This window comes from Nicotiana tomentosiformis, chromosome 3, assembly GCF_000390325.3.
Source record: "Nicotiana tomentosiformis chromosome 3, ASM39032v3, whole genome shotgun sequence".
Lineage (NCBI taxonomy): Eukaryota > Viridiplantae > Streptophyta > Magnoliopsida > Solanales > Solanaceae > Nicotiana > Nicotiana tomentosiformis.
The window spans coordinates 104614265-104628766 of record NC_090814.1 but is presented as its reverse complement, the minus strand read 5'-3'; the positions used below and the strand labels follow the sequence as shown (position 1 = coordinate 104628766).

The window sequence follows — 14502 nt, the reverse complement described above, 5'->3', positions numbered from 1 at the left end:
TCAATTTCGTTTTTTATTTAAAATAATTTTAAAACACCAACTTTGTTTGAGTTTTATCCTAAAAATCTATTTCTTTATTTTTATTTATTTATTTTCGTTTTTTATTTTAAAATAATTTAAAACTCCAACTTGAAACTGGAGCTTTATCCTAAAAATCTATTTCTTTATTTTTATTTCTTTATTTTCGTTTTTTATTTTAAAATAATTTAAAACCCCAACTTGAAAATGGAGCTCTATCCTAAAAATCTATTTCTTTATTTTTATTTTCGTTTTTTATTTTAAAATAATTTAAAACTCCAACTTGAATATGTAGTTTTCTTTTATTAATATATTTGCTTTTTATATTGTAGATAATTTAATTTTTTCTTATTTTTCATTTTTTAATTTTAAAATAACTTTAAAACTCCAACTTGAAACTACTTCCCAATTTGAATGAGTAGTTATTGTTTTTAGATTTTCGTTGTTTTAATATAGCTAATTATAAGATATCTATAATTATTAATTATTAATTCAAATAGAGTAACCAATTAATTTAAAATTTAAAAAGAATCTTTTAGTTAAAAAGGTATTTTATTTTGTCTTAGTAATGCCACTTGGCTTTTTGTTGTTATGCTACTTGTCTTAATAATGTGCTTTTGCCTCTCCTTTTATTATATATAGATAATTATTAATTCAAATAGAGTAACCAATTAATTTAAAATTTAAAAAAGTTTTTTTAGTTAAAAAGGTAGTTTATTTTGTCTTAATAATGCCACTTGGCTTTTTGTGGTTATGTCACTTGTCTTAATAATGTGTTTTTGCCTTTTCTTTTATTATATATGTAGATATAGATATGTAGATATGTAGATATGTAGATATAGATATATAGATGGATTCACAGTTTGAGAGGGAAATCCAAACTCTTTTTGGTCCTTGCTTCTTTCCTAGAGTAAACCAGCTAAATTAGCAAAATCGGAAAAGTTATTATCAGGGTTTGTTTGTACTATTGGACCAAATCCGGAGATATACATAGTGTAGGGACCAAAAGGTAAAATTTCAAGATCGTATTTGATACTGGATAAGTATATGAGGACCAAAATTAAAATTTCCCAATCTAATTTGAAAAACCAACTTGGTAGGCGAACCCAATTTTGAAATGAATCTTCTTCCGCCAAGTTTTTGACAGTTGACCACCACTTTCCCTCTCTCCCTCGGCTCTGAGAAAATTTGAGATGTAAGTTCTCCTTCCTCTTTGGTAATCTTTACTTGTTAACATCTTCTCTTGCTTGCTTTATTTTTGGCTCTATTTTGTGGGGTTGTGCTGATATGCCTTATGAGCATTAGTCATCAGTTTTCTGAAAATTTTCTTTTTTAGGAAAAGATTTTGAGTAAAAAACCATAAAGGATGAAAATCTATCGTTACTGGGGAGTTGTAGGTCAATTATCTTCGACTCATTTTACCAAATCCTTCTAAGTTCCTCAGCAACTGTTTTCAGTTTCTAAGGCATGTAAAAGTGTGAACTTCTGGAAAATAATATTAGTTTAAAATGTCAAATATCTAAATCATTCTTTTCACATGGGCCGTTTAGTAAGAGTAGTATTAGACCACCCACTTGACAGTATACAACAACAACAGACCCAGTGAAGTTACACAACTGGGGTCTGGGTAAGGTAGTGTGTACGCAGATATACCTATCGAGCCTGTTTCCGATAGACCTTAGGCTCAAGAAAGATGGAAAGAAATAGTAGAAACAAGCAATATCAACAACAAGGGCCAGAAAGATAATAACAGCAAACTAATAGCCAGAAAATAGATGGAAGGAAGAAGTGGCAACAAACATGGACCACAGGACGATACTAAGAAACCGACGCAGAAGGTAATTGGAAAACAACATGTAAAATTAGCAATCTAAGAACAAGGAAAAAAAACTACCAGACAAACCTTAATACCCCCGGTACGGATCATAATTATGCTCGACTACCTACTAACTTTCGACCCTAATTCTCGACCTCCACACCCTCCTATGAAGGGCCATGTCCTGTCGGATCACCTCTCTCCAATACTTCCTTGGCCTTCCTCTACCTCTTCTCATACCCACCAAAGCCAACCGCTCACACCTCATTAGTGGGGTATCTGAGTTTCTCCTCTTTACATGTTCGAACCATCTAAACCTCGCTTTTCGCATCTTGTCCTCCATGGGAGCCACACGCACCTTTACCCGAATATCTTCATTCCTAATTTTATCCCACTTGGCATGCCCGTACATCCATCTCAGCATCCTCATTTCCATTACTTGACGGTATGTATCACTAAAAAAATTAATGTTATTTCACGAAGAGTATGAATTTCAGAGAATGGAGTGACCTAAGTACAAACGTGAGATGTTTCTTCATACCAATGAAAAAGGCAAAGCTTTGAATGAATTATTGATGAGATATATTTTTATGTTTTCTATTTATTGTATTGTGACAAATAGGGTACATGCATCATCTTCTTCTTAGTCAGTAAGAACAAATTGATCCTTAGGAGTGACATTGTGCCAGGAAAACTGGTAGGAAGTACTTTATATTTAATCTACTAGCAAGGACAAAGAAATGATAAACTTATTGTCTAATAATTCAAGCATAGGGTTAATTTGATCATTCTCTTTGCCAGACTGCCTTAGTTTAAACATGTTTTTGCTAATTACGAAAATTACTCATACAAGTGTATTGCATGATTTTCTCGTAAATTATTATGTTTTCAGAGAATTTGTATATCTCCATGCCAAGGCGTAGAGGAAAACCTCGTGCAAAACGTGAGGTTGAAAAGGATGCTAATCAAGAGGAACATCAAGTGGAAAAGGAAGATGATATATTCAAGCAGGAAGGTATCGTTTTTATTGTGCAAATGTTTGTCTGTTTAAACATTTGGAAGAAAAAGTATGTTGGTTATTTTTGAAAAAGGAAATTTTGTGAGAGGAGACAAGCCAAGGACAACAGCTGCAATTATTAATTGGGCTGCTGAAATCCTGAAGCAGTAAATATTACTTTGCTTGGTTGCAAGTCGTATGAAGCTATATTACAAAATACACATCTTTTATCCATTTTCGCCTATTATTTTGGTTGATTTTATCAAATAAGTACTCTGCGTGACTGATTGGTTCTGTTATTTCTTTTCCTGCAAGCTGAAGAAAGAGGTAAAATATATCAATTTGCTTGGTCTAATACCTTCCATTTATGTGATGCTTTTTGAACGTAAAAGAAGGTTATGAAAACTGAAGATGCATTTCATAAGAAAAGCTAAATGTAGAAGGAAAATATTTCTAGTCTGTGTTTGAGTTGGAATTTTTGAAGTGAGAGGAAAGTTGATAATCAAATGACATTCGAAAGAATGTAACTAAGAAGTACTTAAACATGGTTCTGTTTTGTGTCAGATGAATTTTGATTTTCACATTACCATCATGATTGAATCTCAGCGAGTATGTCATTCACCTTATTGTTACTGATGAATCACTATCTATTTTCAGCTGAACGTCAAAGTGCTGCTATCAGGGCTATTCGTGATGTGGAGATTGAACAGTTAAAAACTATGATGCAATTGCTACGATCAAATTTTAGTAATGAACAACTTCAAGTTCCAGTAATGCAATTTTTTGAGGAAAAGTTTCCAAACCTGGTTATTGTAAGGAAGGAGAAACATGGCCAGTCTGAAGTGCAATGGAAAGACGATGATGATAATTTAAGCATGGACCAGTTCGATGGAAAGAATCTACATGCTTCTCTTCTTCATAAACTGTCCACAGTGTATCCTGATTGCTCCAGTGCCATGCCATTATTTGGTGGATTTGAATTCTCAAATAGATCTGGTATCTTTAAATCTCTTTTTGGCAATTCTTATATGGAATATCTAGACACTCAAGTTTATTTCTTCTTACTTAATTCAACTACATTTTGGCAGTTAAAACAGCCCTTTGTGGTGCCGAAAATCTGCAGATCAAGGGATTTGTATGTTCTATTGCAGTTCATTCTACTATTTCCCGCAGTTTATGTCATTGTGCAATTCATTTTGCAATACCACATTTCGAGTAACTTAGGTTGCACTGGTGTTCCCTTTTTGGCTGCTGGCTAAACTCTTGCATTTAAGTTTTGGAAGTTGATGTGCCCTCAAGATGATTTCAACACTTGCTTATTCTTCTTTGTTCCTTATTTGCTATATTTTTTTTCTTCCTGTGAAGGTCTTGGAAGAGCCATCTGATACCCAAATGCTCGATCTGGCGGATACTATTCAGACACCTGGTGTATGTAGCTATAATATAATTTCTGTGCACTTTGTTGTTACACACTTGTTTGTGATATCTTTTTCTTTACTCACCGATTATAAAAACATCTAAATAATGGGATGTATGAAGCATTGTATTTCCTTCCTTTTTTATTTCTCTATCTGGATGACTGAACCTCTATGTCCTCTCTTGAGATATACCACTGAACTTCATCGTTATTTAGTTTATTATGCTTTAGGAACAATGTTATGAACTAGTGGCATTACTTATGTAAGTGTGTGATGGTTTAATGAAGTGACTTTAATGAAACTAATTTCATTCCAAAGTTGCATGCAGTTTTCTGTTGATGTCTTCATGAGTGTTTCGTGCTAGAGGCCATATTGATGCAGTTACATTTTTTTTACTACAGGCATATAGTAGCAGATTGTCTGTTGGGATGACTCCCAAAACTTTAAGGCTGCCTAAGCCTGGAGAAATGCTTCTATCTGTCCACGGCTCTCCTCTTGGTGTTTACAAAGAAGACAACATGGAAGCAATACATGGTATGGGCCTATATGAGAGATGACTTTGGTCATTAGAAAGTTCATGTGGAAGTACTCTGTTTCACTTGCCAAATCTGCCTTTCTTTTTAATTATTCCGAGTATCAAATTTCCTGCTGTGACATATCTGGACTGCTTCATTGTATGTACTCGTGATTTTTGTTTTTTCCCTTTTCCCTAATAAAGTGTTACTTTGTGCTGCAGAGTCGGAAGATGGAGGAAATGACTCCGCGTAATCTTTGTAATGTCTGAAACTTTTCATCAAGACTGACCCGTGCTCTTAATGTTATTGAGAGTGTTCATAAAGCTCTTTGCCAGCCACCTTTTAACTTGTTCCATTTCTTTTTCTGTATTCTCTTTTCCCCTTCCCTTTGCTCGGCTAGAGGCTGGCAGGGTTCGTCTGACTACTTTCGGGAAGCTATGCAGCTGGAAAAGTGGTGCTCTTTGTACATAATTTTGTAAGAGCAGACAAGATCTTTAGATTATAGATGCTCAAGTTCTTTAATACTTTGTGTTTTTAGTGTTAGCTCTAGTTTATCTGCATGATTTCACTATCCTTATTTATAAATCTTTCTTGCAACCAGTCTTCCTTAGGTTGAACTATGAAAGATATAGGATGTACAAGTTGCAAAGCATGATTTAAGCAAGAAGAGGAGTTTAACTAGTTGGAACTTGATGAGGAACTTCTTAGACAGCAGGAAAAAGACATAACTAGGGCTGTCAAATTTGGCCCAAGACCAAATGACCCGCCCAAGGTTGGGTTGGTTATTAACCCGCCCATTTATTGAACTCAACCCATCTCATCCCATTTAAAGTTGGGTTGATTTTTAGCCCAAATTGATTCACGAATAACTTTGCCAAAATATCTTAGAAGTAATTTTTTTTTTTTGTTTGATATGTTACATATTACCATAACAAAAGAAAATAAGTCTTATTTAGTAATTAAACAATTCATAAGAAAATAATATATATTAACTAAAGATTGATAAGAGTTGGGCGGGTTGAATTATGATCTAAATTTTAGCTCATCTTGACACAACCCATTTTAGCCCAAGTAACTTTTGGACGGGTCAAATGACCCTCCCAATTATTAACTCAACCCGTTTTTACCCGCCCAAAATCGGCCCAATCCGCAGATTTGACACCCCTAGACATAACCAAAGATCCCTTATAAAAAAAAGTTAGGTCAACTATAGCAATGTCAACTTCCCCAGTCGATATTAACTGTCAGCATGCAAATAATTTCAACTACAAAAATAAGTTTATCAAAGTTAATCCGTACGCCTAACCCTTTTTCTGTGAATAGATGAATGTTCAAGTATGTAAGGACATTAGTATGTGTTTCGGATTTGATATAGTTCCATCTGAACGTGGCTGTCTAGCTTACTTGTAGGTAAACTAAAACTGAGAAGTTATATTCGTTATGGTTGATTCTCCACTTAAAATTCAGACGAGTCATTAATGCACTGAGAATAAAAAATTGTCAAAACTCATTATTTAGCTTACCTAACCTTGCTTCTCCATCTTAACATTTTTCTTGTTATTAGGTGAAATAGGCCCAGAATTTCCTACCTATATCTTCTCTTGGGATATTTGATTTAAGTAAACTTTAAAATAACAATAAAAAAAAAAAGAGAAACAATTGGCATTCTAACTTATATATATAGCAGATATATCACAATACGTGAAAGAGGTTCTTACTTGTATAGACAGAGAAGTTTGTAATAAGTTGTTGATCTGAAACAATAGCGTACTGAGTTAGTAACAACAATGACAGAAAATCAGAGGATACATCCAGTTGTGGACATGGAAGCACCACCAGCAGCCCGTCCTGCAGTGCCACGAGGCTCATTTAAATCAGAAAAAGGCGATACATCGCAGCTTCAGCAGCCAATAATTAACCAGCCATTTACACGTACTGTTCCTGTAATGTATCCAAGACCACATAATAAGAAGAGAAGTTGCTTTTGCAAATGCATTTGCTGGACAATTAGCCTTATCATACTCCTACTCATCATAATTGCAACAATTGGTGGCATTCTTTACCTTGTTTTCAAACCAAAGATACCTCAGTACTCTGTAGATAACCTCAGAATATCAGACTTGAGGCTCAATTTTGACATGAGCCTATACGCTAGATTTAATGTAAGAATCACTGCTGTGAATCCCAACAAGAAAATTGGAATATACTATGAGAAAGGAAGTCGTTTGAGCGTGTGGTACAAGAATACACAGCTATGTGAAGGGTCTATTCCAAAGTTCTATCAAGGTCATCAGAATAGAACAGTACTCGACGTGGCCTTAACTGGGCAATCACAATATGGTAATACGTTGATGTCTGCAATTCAAGAGGCAGCACAAACTGGAAGAATACCATTAGATCTTAAGATTAAAGTCCCAGTTAGTGTTAAACTTGGGAAGCTCAAGTTGAGAAAGGTGAAGATATTAGGAGATTGCTTGCTAATTGTGGATAGCCTCTCTGCTAATAGTTTGGTCCGTATTAAGGCGAGTACTTGTAAGTTTGGGTTGAAGCTCTAAAAATTTCTGCATTGTATTCTACATATTTGTTCTTTACATAGATTTTTAGTTCTGTTATTTTGTATTTTATTATTTTTGGGATCTCTACACATGTCTGTGAGACGATTTTGTACATGGACATTAGGAGAATTCTATCACATTCATCTGCATACTATCATTTATGTTTGTTTCTCTATTATTCATATTCATAACCAAACACCGGATGTTGCTTAATACTTGGCTCGACGCAATTTATGTCAAAAAATCCCTCATTAGTGCTTAGGTTTTGCTCTTCCAGAGTAGATTAAGGATTGATGTTGTGCTCCTACACAGAGGCGGACCTATGCTATACAGAAAAGGGTCCCGGCACCCGTAAAGTTCGGAAAAAAATCCATGTATATGTCTTTAGAAAATAGTGATATATCAGTAGTGGACACCTTATATACAAAACAGATTTTGATTGAATCTAAAAGTGCACTAGTGACCTTCAAATCCTGGGTCCGTCTTTGCTCCTACTTGACACTTTCGAGCAAAGAACTAAATGTAGATGGCAAATGATTAAGATAATTGAGGGCTCATATTATCTTGAGAAGCATCATAGCTAACAATAGCAGCTGCAATATACAAGGGATGAATTGCACAAAAGCCCATAAAACATCAACTAGTCTGATATATACAAGTGTAGTAGCTAAGCAAGTTTCACAATTTTTTTGTCCAAAGGAAGCGCCACGCTTGGGTATCTCAACCTCTCTTTTAACAGAAAATTATCAGATGACAAAATTCTAGGCTAAGTTTCACTAAGCCAATATGGAGCCTCGGGCTTGGGATCAAAATGTCAATGTCAAGCTGACTAATCACCAACCAAGGCTCGTGGTCGATGCTCTGTAGTAAACAGGGACATTCCTGTCTGTGTAGCAGCTCTAACAAATGCCATGTTTGCAGTTATAGTAGGGGCATGCCAGTAATCGCCGGTCCCAAAAACAACCTTGTTTTTTAAAGCCAGTTTTCTGGTTGTTGGAAGGCTCATCAGCCGTTCTGATGGGCAATCTGGCACAACCCTGTTTAAGTTAATCAAATGATTAGCATATGGAATTCAAGTTGCAAGTAAAAATGTAAAATGAAATTTAAGAAAAAAGAGAAGCGGAGAGGAAGAAAAAAATTCAAGTGCAAGTCTTGACAAGCTCATTAAATCTTCACATAAATCTATGCTCCGCACAAGTATGTGATATAATTTATGCCCGCAAATTAATATCCTTGCTATCTGGATAAACATGAAATTTGATCTGCTTATCCACATAGTTTTTCCACTAAATTGTGTATTTTCAAAGAATATTACCCCTTTCCTTAATTGAGGTACAAGTGTTACTAACTTACTAATGTACCATCGTGAGATTCAGGTCCGGAATTGTAACAGACTGATCAGAGGACTATTCCAGGAAATTCTATAATGGATGGACACCAATGATGTTTATCATGCAGAGGAGTAGCTAGCAAAATTTACCTAAAATTTGAACTCATATAGAAAGAAAAACAAAAATGTCAGATTGAAGGATGTCAAGTAATTCATATCTTTCTTCTTCTTTTTTTTAATTCTGGAGGTAAAAGGGGTGGGGATCCACAGAGCATGTACTATTGAATGTCAGAATTTTTGCAATAAAGTTGTAGGCAAAGAAAACTTGTTGTAAGAGACATACTGAAACTTATCAAAAATTCACCTAAGATGTTTCAGAAAGTGCTTGGCTCTAGACTTCTCATTCGGCCCACCACACATTGAAACAAGCTCCTGAAATTCTGAACAAACACTTTCACAAACTATGCCTCTCTTTTGCAATATTACAGGCATCAGCTCCTTGTGGATTGGATTTTCCATCTCAGAATTCACCTGGTGGAAGCCAAGTACAACATAAACCAAAAAATGTTGTTACAATGGTTGCCAAATGCAAAAGCACAGTGGTTAAGCTACTAATATATGAGTGTTCATGGTTCATATATTAAGGAGATTTCCTTAGGACAGAAAACAAAGAGGAAAAAAAAAGGGCAACCTAGTGCACTAAGCTCCCGCTATGCGCGGGGTTCGGGGAAGGGCCGGACCACAAGGGTCTTTCTGCAAGAGGCTGTTTCCACAACTCGAACCCGTGACCTCCTGGTCACATGGCAGCAACTTTACCAGTTATGCCAAGGCTCCCCTTCACAGAAAACAAAGACGACCTCAAATATAAGCAGTTGGTCATTTCCAACTCAGTATGGAGTTTAGTGCCTAACAATTGAATCATACTATTAACTCCCCCAAAATAAGGAATGCTAAAACTAGCAATTTGTTAAACTTATATTATTCCAGGTAGTATAAATATGTGAACAATCAATTGAAGTAGAAATATATTACAATCATATCCAATTTAAAATAGCTTAAATCTGCCAGTTTCTGCAAAATGTAACTTTAAAAAGACCTTTTGCTTCGTGATCAAATCTAGCTACTCGACCAATCCGATAGTACATTTTTGTGAGAACGCAAATAATTAAAAATGGCATGAGACATGGTAGAGATGCTCTAGGGTATGTTAGTTCTATAAAGGACTCAATTGGATATTAACAAAATCGAAATGAACAGAGAAATACTAAATAACCTCTCCAAACTTGAACAACAGAAGGGTTCCACAACTTTTAACAAGAGATTTTACCTGTCCAATCATGAACTCATAATTGCCCTTGAACCGATTCCTCAACTCACTCTCTGGCGTAGCAAGAATCCGATCAATACCTCCATTGCTAATCCCTGACACTACAGCAACCAGTGTTGTCGTATCAAAATTAACCAATTCGGCTTCTTCAACATCAAAAGAGGACCAACTCCTCAATGCCGACACAAGAGCAATAAAAGAACCACCCAAATTTACATCATAGCTAACATCCTTAATATGCACCTTCTCTAAATTCCCAGATTGGTCTGTTAATGTTTGTCCATCTTTATTACTAGACGAAAAAGAACCAATCTTAATTTCTAAAACACATGCCTTTTCAAAAGACCTCCCTAGTACAGTTACCCAATCCCCATCCTCTAATTCGTCAACAAACTCACAATCAAAATCAGAAAATACAAACCCCAGATCAGTAGTAGCTCCAAATTCATCTTTCAGCTTCTCAAGAATGCAACTTTGAAGTCCATTTGAGAAGAAAAGTATAATAGAACAAGGCCTCACTGTAACACACGACTCTGAGGCAGCAAACAGGAGCTGACTAATTCTGTTTCTTAACCCTTTATTGTTCTTTGTTTTCTCTGAATCTTGCCAAGAAATGTACTTGGGATTTCTGTCGGATACTATGAACCAAACTGGGTTTCCATTGAAAGAACATATTATGTCGACATAAATGCTTTGCTGTGGAACTATGGATGAAATCGAAATGGGTTTACAGACCCGTGAAACGGATGTTATTAGTGGGTGTTGGAGAATGTGAACGACGGATTCGAGATATCCAATATTGGTGCTGAGTTTGAGAGGTGAGTTGTTAACGCGGTTAAGGAAAGAGAGCTCAGAGTTGATTAGCCTCAAAAGGGTAGTTTTCCACGAGGATTGAGTAGTAGTTGACAAGGTTGAAATTCGATGTTTGAGGGCTTTACATCTCCTCTTGGCTTCGCCGCTTTCCATTGTTCCGTTTGTCTTCGTGCTCGGTTTTCTCTTCCTTTTCTCAGAATCGACTCTATGCTATTTTTTCAGAAAATGATAGAACTAGTACTTTATGTTTGAGAGTTGGTTTAATATAGTCCTCTAAATCTACACCTTAACAATTTTAGTTTCTATGTTTACAGCACTTTCAAGATCTGTTATGCTTATGAATACAAGGAAAATGTGATAACTGTTATATTTATAACACATGACGGTAGTTATTTTTGACAAAAATTGACTCATGAAAAATATGATCATTTAAAAAAAATTCATCTCAATTCTCTACATGCTTCTCGCAATTTGTACCTTGAAAAAATCCATAGTTATAAGATTCTAATAATAAAAGATCTCGTCCCGCTCCCCTCCCCTTACTAGTAATAAAATTCAAAAATAAAATAATAAAGGCTATTATTGTTGAGAACTCGAATGAGATATAAATATTTATTTATTCGCAAGTTCATATAATTGATGGCAAATGAAGCGAATGGTGTATTTAAATGACTTGAGTATTAACATACAAATCGTGCAAAATGAATTCATAAAAAATTGTTCCGATATATTTCTCCAGTTTAAATAACTTATATGCTTTTCACAAGTCAATCTCGTCAAAGATAATCATGTTGTGTATTCTAATAATAATTGAGCCTAAAGTGCTTAATTTTTTTAGTAAACATGAATGACTAAAACTACTTAGATGCACATTTAACAGACCAATTTAAACCATTCCTCAAACATGAGTGGCTATTTTTGTTTTTTTCTCATATTTCTTTTAGGGACTTTTTCGTATATATACAAGATTTTAAACTTATTTACTCAGTTTTGTCTAAGTTTTCATATTTACAGGAAGTGACAAGAGTTTTTTACAAAATATATACAAATTCGGTCAAAATATACAATTTATCTACAACATAAGTACATATTTTTTGTATAGAATCCGATCAAAAACTACAATTTACATATAAATTATATACAACTTATATACAATTATGTAAGTTGTAGATATTTTGTATACCGTTTCTACATTCGACATACAAAATATATACAATTTGTTCGTGTCTTCTTTTTCGAGTTTCAATCTGAAATTTCAACCAAAACCATCTCGAATTTTTACCAAATTATCTAAAATTTGAGATATAAACTCCAACGTATATTCTCAATCATTTGCAATAACACCCAATCCAAACAAAAAATAATTTCATAAAATTTCATTTTTTAATGGAAAAATGGCTAAATATATCCTTGTACTTTCGAAAAATGCTTAAATATACCTTTCGTTATACTATGAGTCCAAATATACCCTTGCCGCTATACTTTGGGTTCAAATATATCCTCATTTAAATGCTGTGACACGTGTCATCGTTATTTTGACCAATTCTAAATATCTCTTAATTAATTAAAAAGACTCATACCCATAACCATACCCATTACCCATACCCGAAAAGCAATTTTTTTGTAAAATTTGGATAAACCTGAAATTATTTTTACTAAAAACTGAAAAAAATGAAAAAATATATTTTTTTCAGTTTTTATTAAAAAAAAAAATGCTTTAAAAAAAAACTGAAAAAACTGAAAAATAGTTTCTAAAGTATTTTTTTTGTAAAAACTGGAAAAAAAAACTGAAATTATTTTTACTAAAAACTGAAAAAAAGTTTTTACAAAAATATTGCTTTAAAAAAAACTGAAAAAACTGAATTTTTTTTTTTTTAAAAACTGAAAAAACTGAAAAATATTTTGTTAAATCTTTTTTTTTTCCAGTTTTTACAAAAAAATTACTTTAAAAAATATTTTTCAGTTTTTTTAAAGCAATTTTTTTGTAAAAACTAGAAGAAAAAAAATCGCTTTTTTCAGTTAGTAAAAAAAATTTCAGTTTTTTTTTGAGTTTTTACAAAAAAAATTGCTTTAGAAAATTGCTTTTCGGGTATGGGTAATGAGTATGGTTATGGGTATGGGTCTTTTTAAGTAATTAGGATATATTTAGAATTGGCCAATAGGACGATGACACGTGTCACTCTATTTAAATGAGGGGTATATTTGAACCCAAAGTATAGCGGCAAGGGTATATTTGGACTCATAGTATAACAAAGGATATATTTAAATATATTTTGAAAGTACAGGGATATATTTGGCCCTTTTCCCTTTTTGAATTCAAAGATTTGAAGCTTTTTAACGGCTATCAATGAAGTTTTTAATGGATTAACATAGTTTTCAATTTAATTTACTCATTTCTAATTAATACTATTTTGTTTATTGATTCCAAAAAGCTAAAAGAATGATAACTAAAATGATTCTCTTCATGAGAGCTAATTTTTTTTTTATTTACTTCCTCGTTTTCGTAGGATCTGAAGCAAGAACTTTGCTAGGTACTAATCTTCTCTCTTTTTTCCCTTAATATTAGTATCATTTCTTCAGTTAATGCATATGAAGATATTAATATAAGAATACTGATAGACAGAGAGAGACAGATAGAGAGATCGAAGAGGGAATTATTCCCTATTTAATTCTTAATATAATGGGATACTCATTAATACTAATTTGTATATAATTGATAAATTGTATATCAACTTGTAATTAAGTTAAAACCTAAACAGCGAGGGTAAATAAATTTCTAATGTAATACATATAGGTAAAAATCTCTTTCTGGTTTAAGACCTACAAGTTCTTAAGAACTATTTTCATCCCAAGTTCTTTTAAATTCTACATGTTCAGTATAATAACTTTTTCTATAATAATTTAAAGAAAAACTTACACAAATGTCCCAAATAAGTCTCAATTTACCCACCTTTAGCCATTAGTCATAGACTTATCAAAACTAGTCAAACAAATATAAAAATTAAAAAAATAAACAAATAAGGTCCTTTCTCTCAAAGAATCACATGTAAAAATCACCTTCCATATTTTTAAGCGTGATTAGCAATATTAGGTGTAAGACGGAAAGGAAATTTCATGGATGAGGTAGCAAATAAGGTGATGAAATACCAAAAAAAAAATACAATATTCAAAAAATCTAAGCAAAAAAGAAACTTTTTCAATGGGTATAGTTGAAATTCATTGAAAACATATAGATAAGTCAATATACAAAATTTGAGGAAGATTAGAGGTGATTTGGACTGGTTTTGTATCAAAATTCGTAATTAAACCGAGTTCAAAAAATTCTTGTGCGACACAAGTATCAAACATGTATCACGCATGTATCTCACACACAGGTATACATGGATATACACGTGATACACAATTGATACAAATATGATACATATGTGATACACAATGTGATACACATATCATTTTTTTTCATGTTCAGTTTTTACTTCGAATTTTCAATTCAAACCACCTCAAAATTTCACCAAATCATCTCAAAACTGAGATTCAAACTCCTTAAGATGTACCCAATCTATTATAATAACACCCACTCAAAAGAAAGCACAAATTTGATATTTTCTTTTGCTATAAATAGCTAATTGGCTAATATTAGTAATATTTGACTAATATTTATAATATTTTATGAATTGACCAATTTTTGTAACGAGCTACTTATAAATGGACAT

General features: G+C 33.3%; 3 protein-coding genes across 4 annotated transcripts; 2 read left to right on the top strand and 1 right to left on the bottom strand.

Annotated features, from left to right (window-relative positions):
• Positions 1-924: 924 nt before the first annotated feature.
• LOC104106486 (uncharacterized) lies at positions 925-5286 on the top strand. The gene is made up of 7 exons (XM_009615038.4): positions 925-1213; positions 2727-2849; positions 3489-3827; positions 3920-3966; positions 4197-4259; positions 4651-4783; positions 4986-5286. The coding sequence occupies exons 2-7, from the start codon at positions 2744-2746 to the stop codon at positions 5015-5017; spliced, it is 720 nt and encodes a 239-aa protein (XP_009613333.1). The 5' UTR covers positions 925-1213; positions 2727-2743; the 3' UTR covers positions 5018-5286.
• Positions 5287-6451: 1165 nt separating this feature from the next.
• On the top strand, positions 6452-7494 carry LOC104106485 (NDR1/HIN1-like protein 6). The gene has a single exon (XM_009615037.4). The coding sequence runs from the start codon at positions 6552-6554 to the stop codon at positions 7317-7319; it is 768 nt and encodes a 255-aa protein (XP_009613332.1). The 5' UTR covers positions 6452-6551; the 3' UTR covers positions 7320-7494.
• A 384-nt stretch (positions 7495-7878) lies between these two features.
• On the bottom strand, positions 7879-11036 carry LOC104106484 (uncharacterized). 2 transcript variants are annotated; one of them, XM_009615034.4, is made up of 3 exons: positions 9977-11036; positions 9014-9180; positions 7879-8356 (listed from the first exon to the last, which is right to left on the bottom strand). In XM_009615034.4, the coding sequence occupies exons 1-3, from the start codon at positions 10940-10942 to the stop codon at positions 8149-8151; spliced, it is 1341 nt and encodes a 446-aa protein (XP_009613329.2). In that variant the 5' UTR covers positions 10943-11036; the 3' UTR covers positions 7879-8148. The 2 variants fall into 2 exon arrangements, with proteins under 2 accessions (XP_009613329.2, XP_009613331.2); XM_009615036.4 differs by having other exon boundaries at positions 8169-8356; positions 8993-9180; positions 9977-11030.
• Between the last annotated feature and the right edge of the window lie 3466 nt (positions 11037-14502).

Excerpts from the sequence above, each read along its gene's own strand:
- LOC104106486 (XM_009615038.4), top strand. The coding sequence starts at position 2,744 with ATGCCAAGGCGTAGAGGAAAACCTCGTGCAAAACGTGAGGTTGAAAAG. Across the intron at positions 3,967-4,196 it reads ATCTGCAGATCAAGGGATTT|GTCTTGGAAGAGCCATCTGA; the intron begins GTATGTTCTATT and ends CTTCCTGTGAAG. Across the intron at positions 4,260-4,650 it reads ATACTATTCAGACACCTGGT|GCATATAGTAGCAGATTGTC; the intron begins GTATGTAGCTAT and ends TTTTTACTACAG.
- LOC104106484 (XM_009615034.4), bottom strand. The coding sequence starts at position 10,942 with ATGGAAAGCGGCGAAGCCAAGAGGAGATGTAAAGCCCTCAAACATCGA. Across the intron at positions 9,181-9,976 it reads ATGAGTTCATGATTGGACAG|GTGAATTCTGAGATGGAAAA; the intron begins GTAAAATCTCTT and ends GGCTTCCACCAG. Across the intron at positions 8,357-9,013 it reads CACTTTCTGAAACATCTTAG|GGTTGTGCCAGATTGCCCAT; the intron begins GTGAATTTTTGA and ends TAACTTAAACAG.
- LOC104106485 (XM_009615037.4), top strand. The coding sequence starts at position 6,552 with ATGACAGAAAATCAGAGGATACATCCAGTTGTGGACATGGAAGCACCA.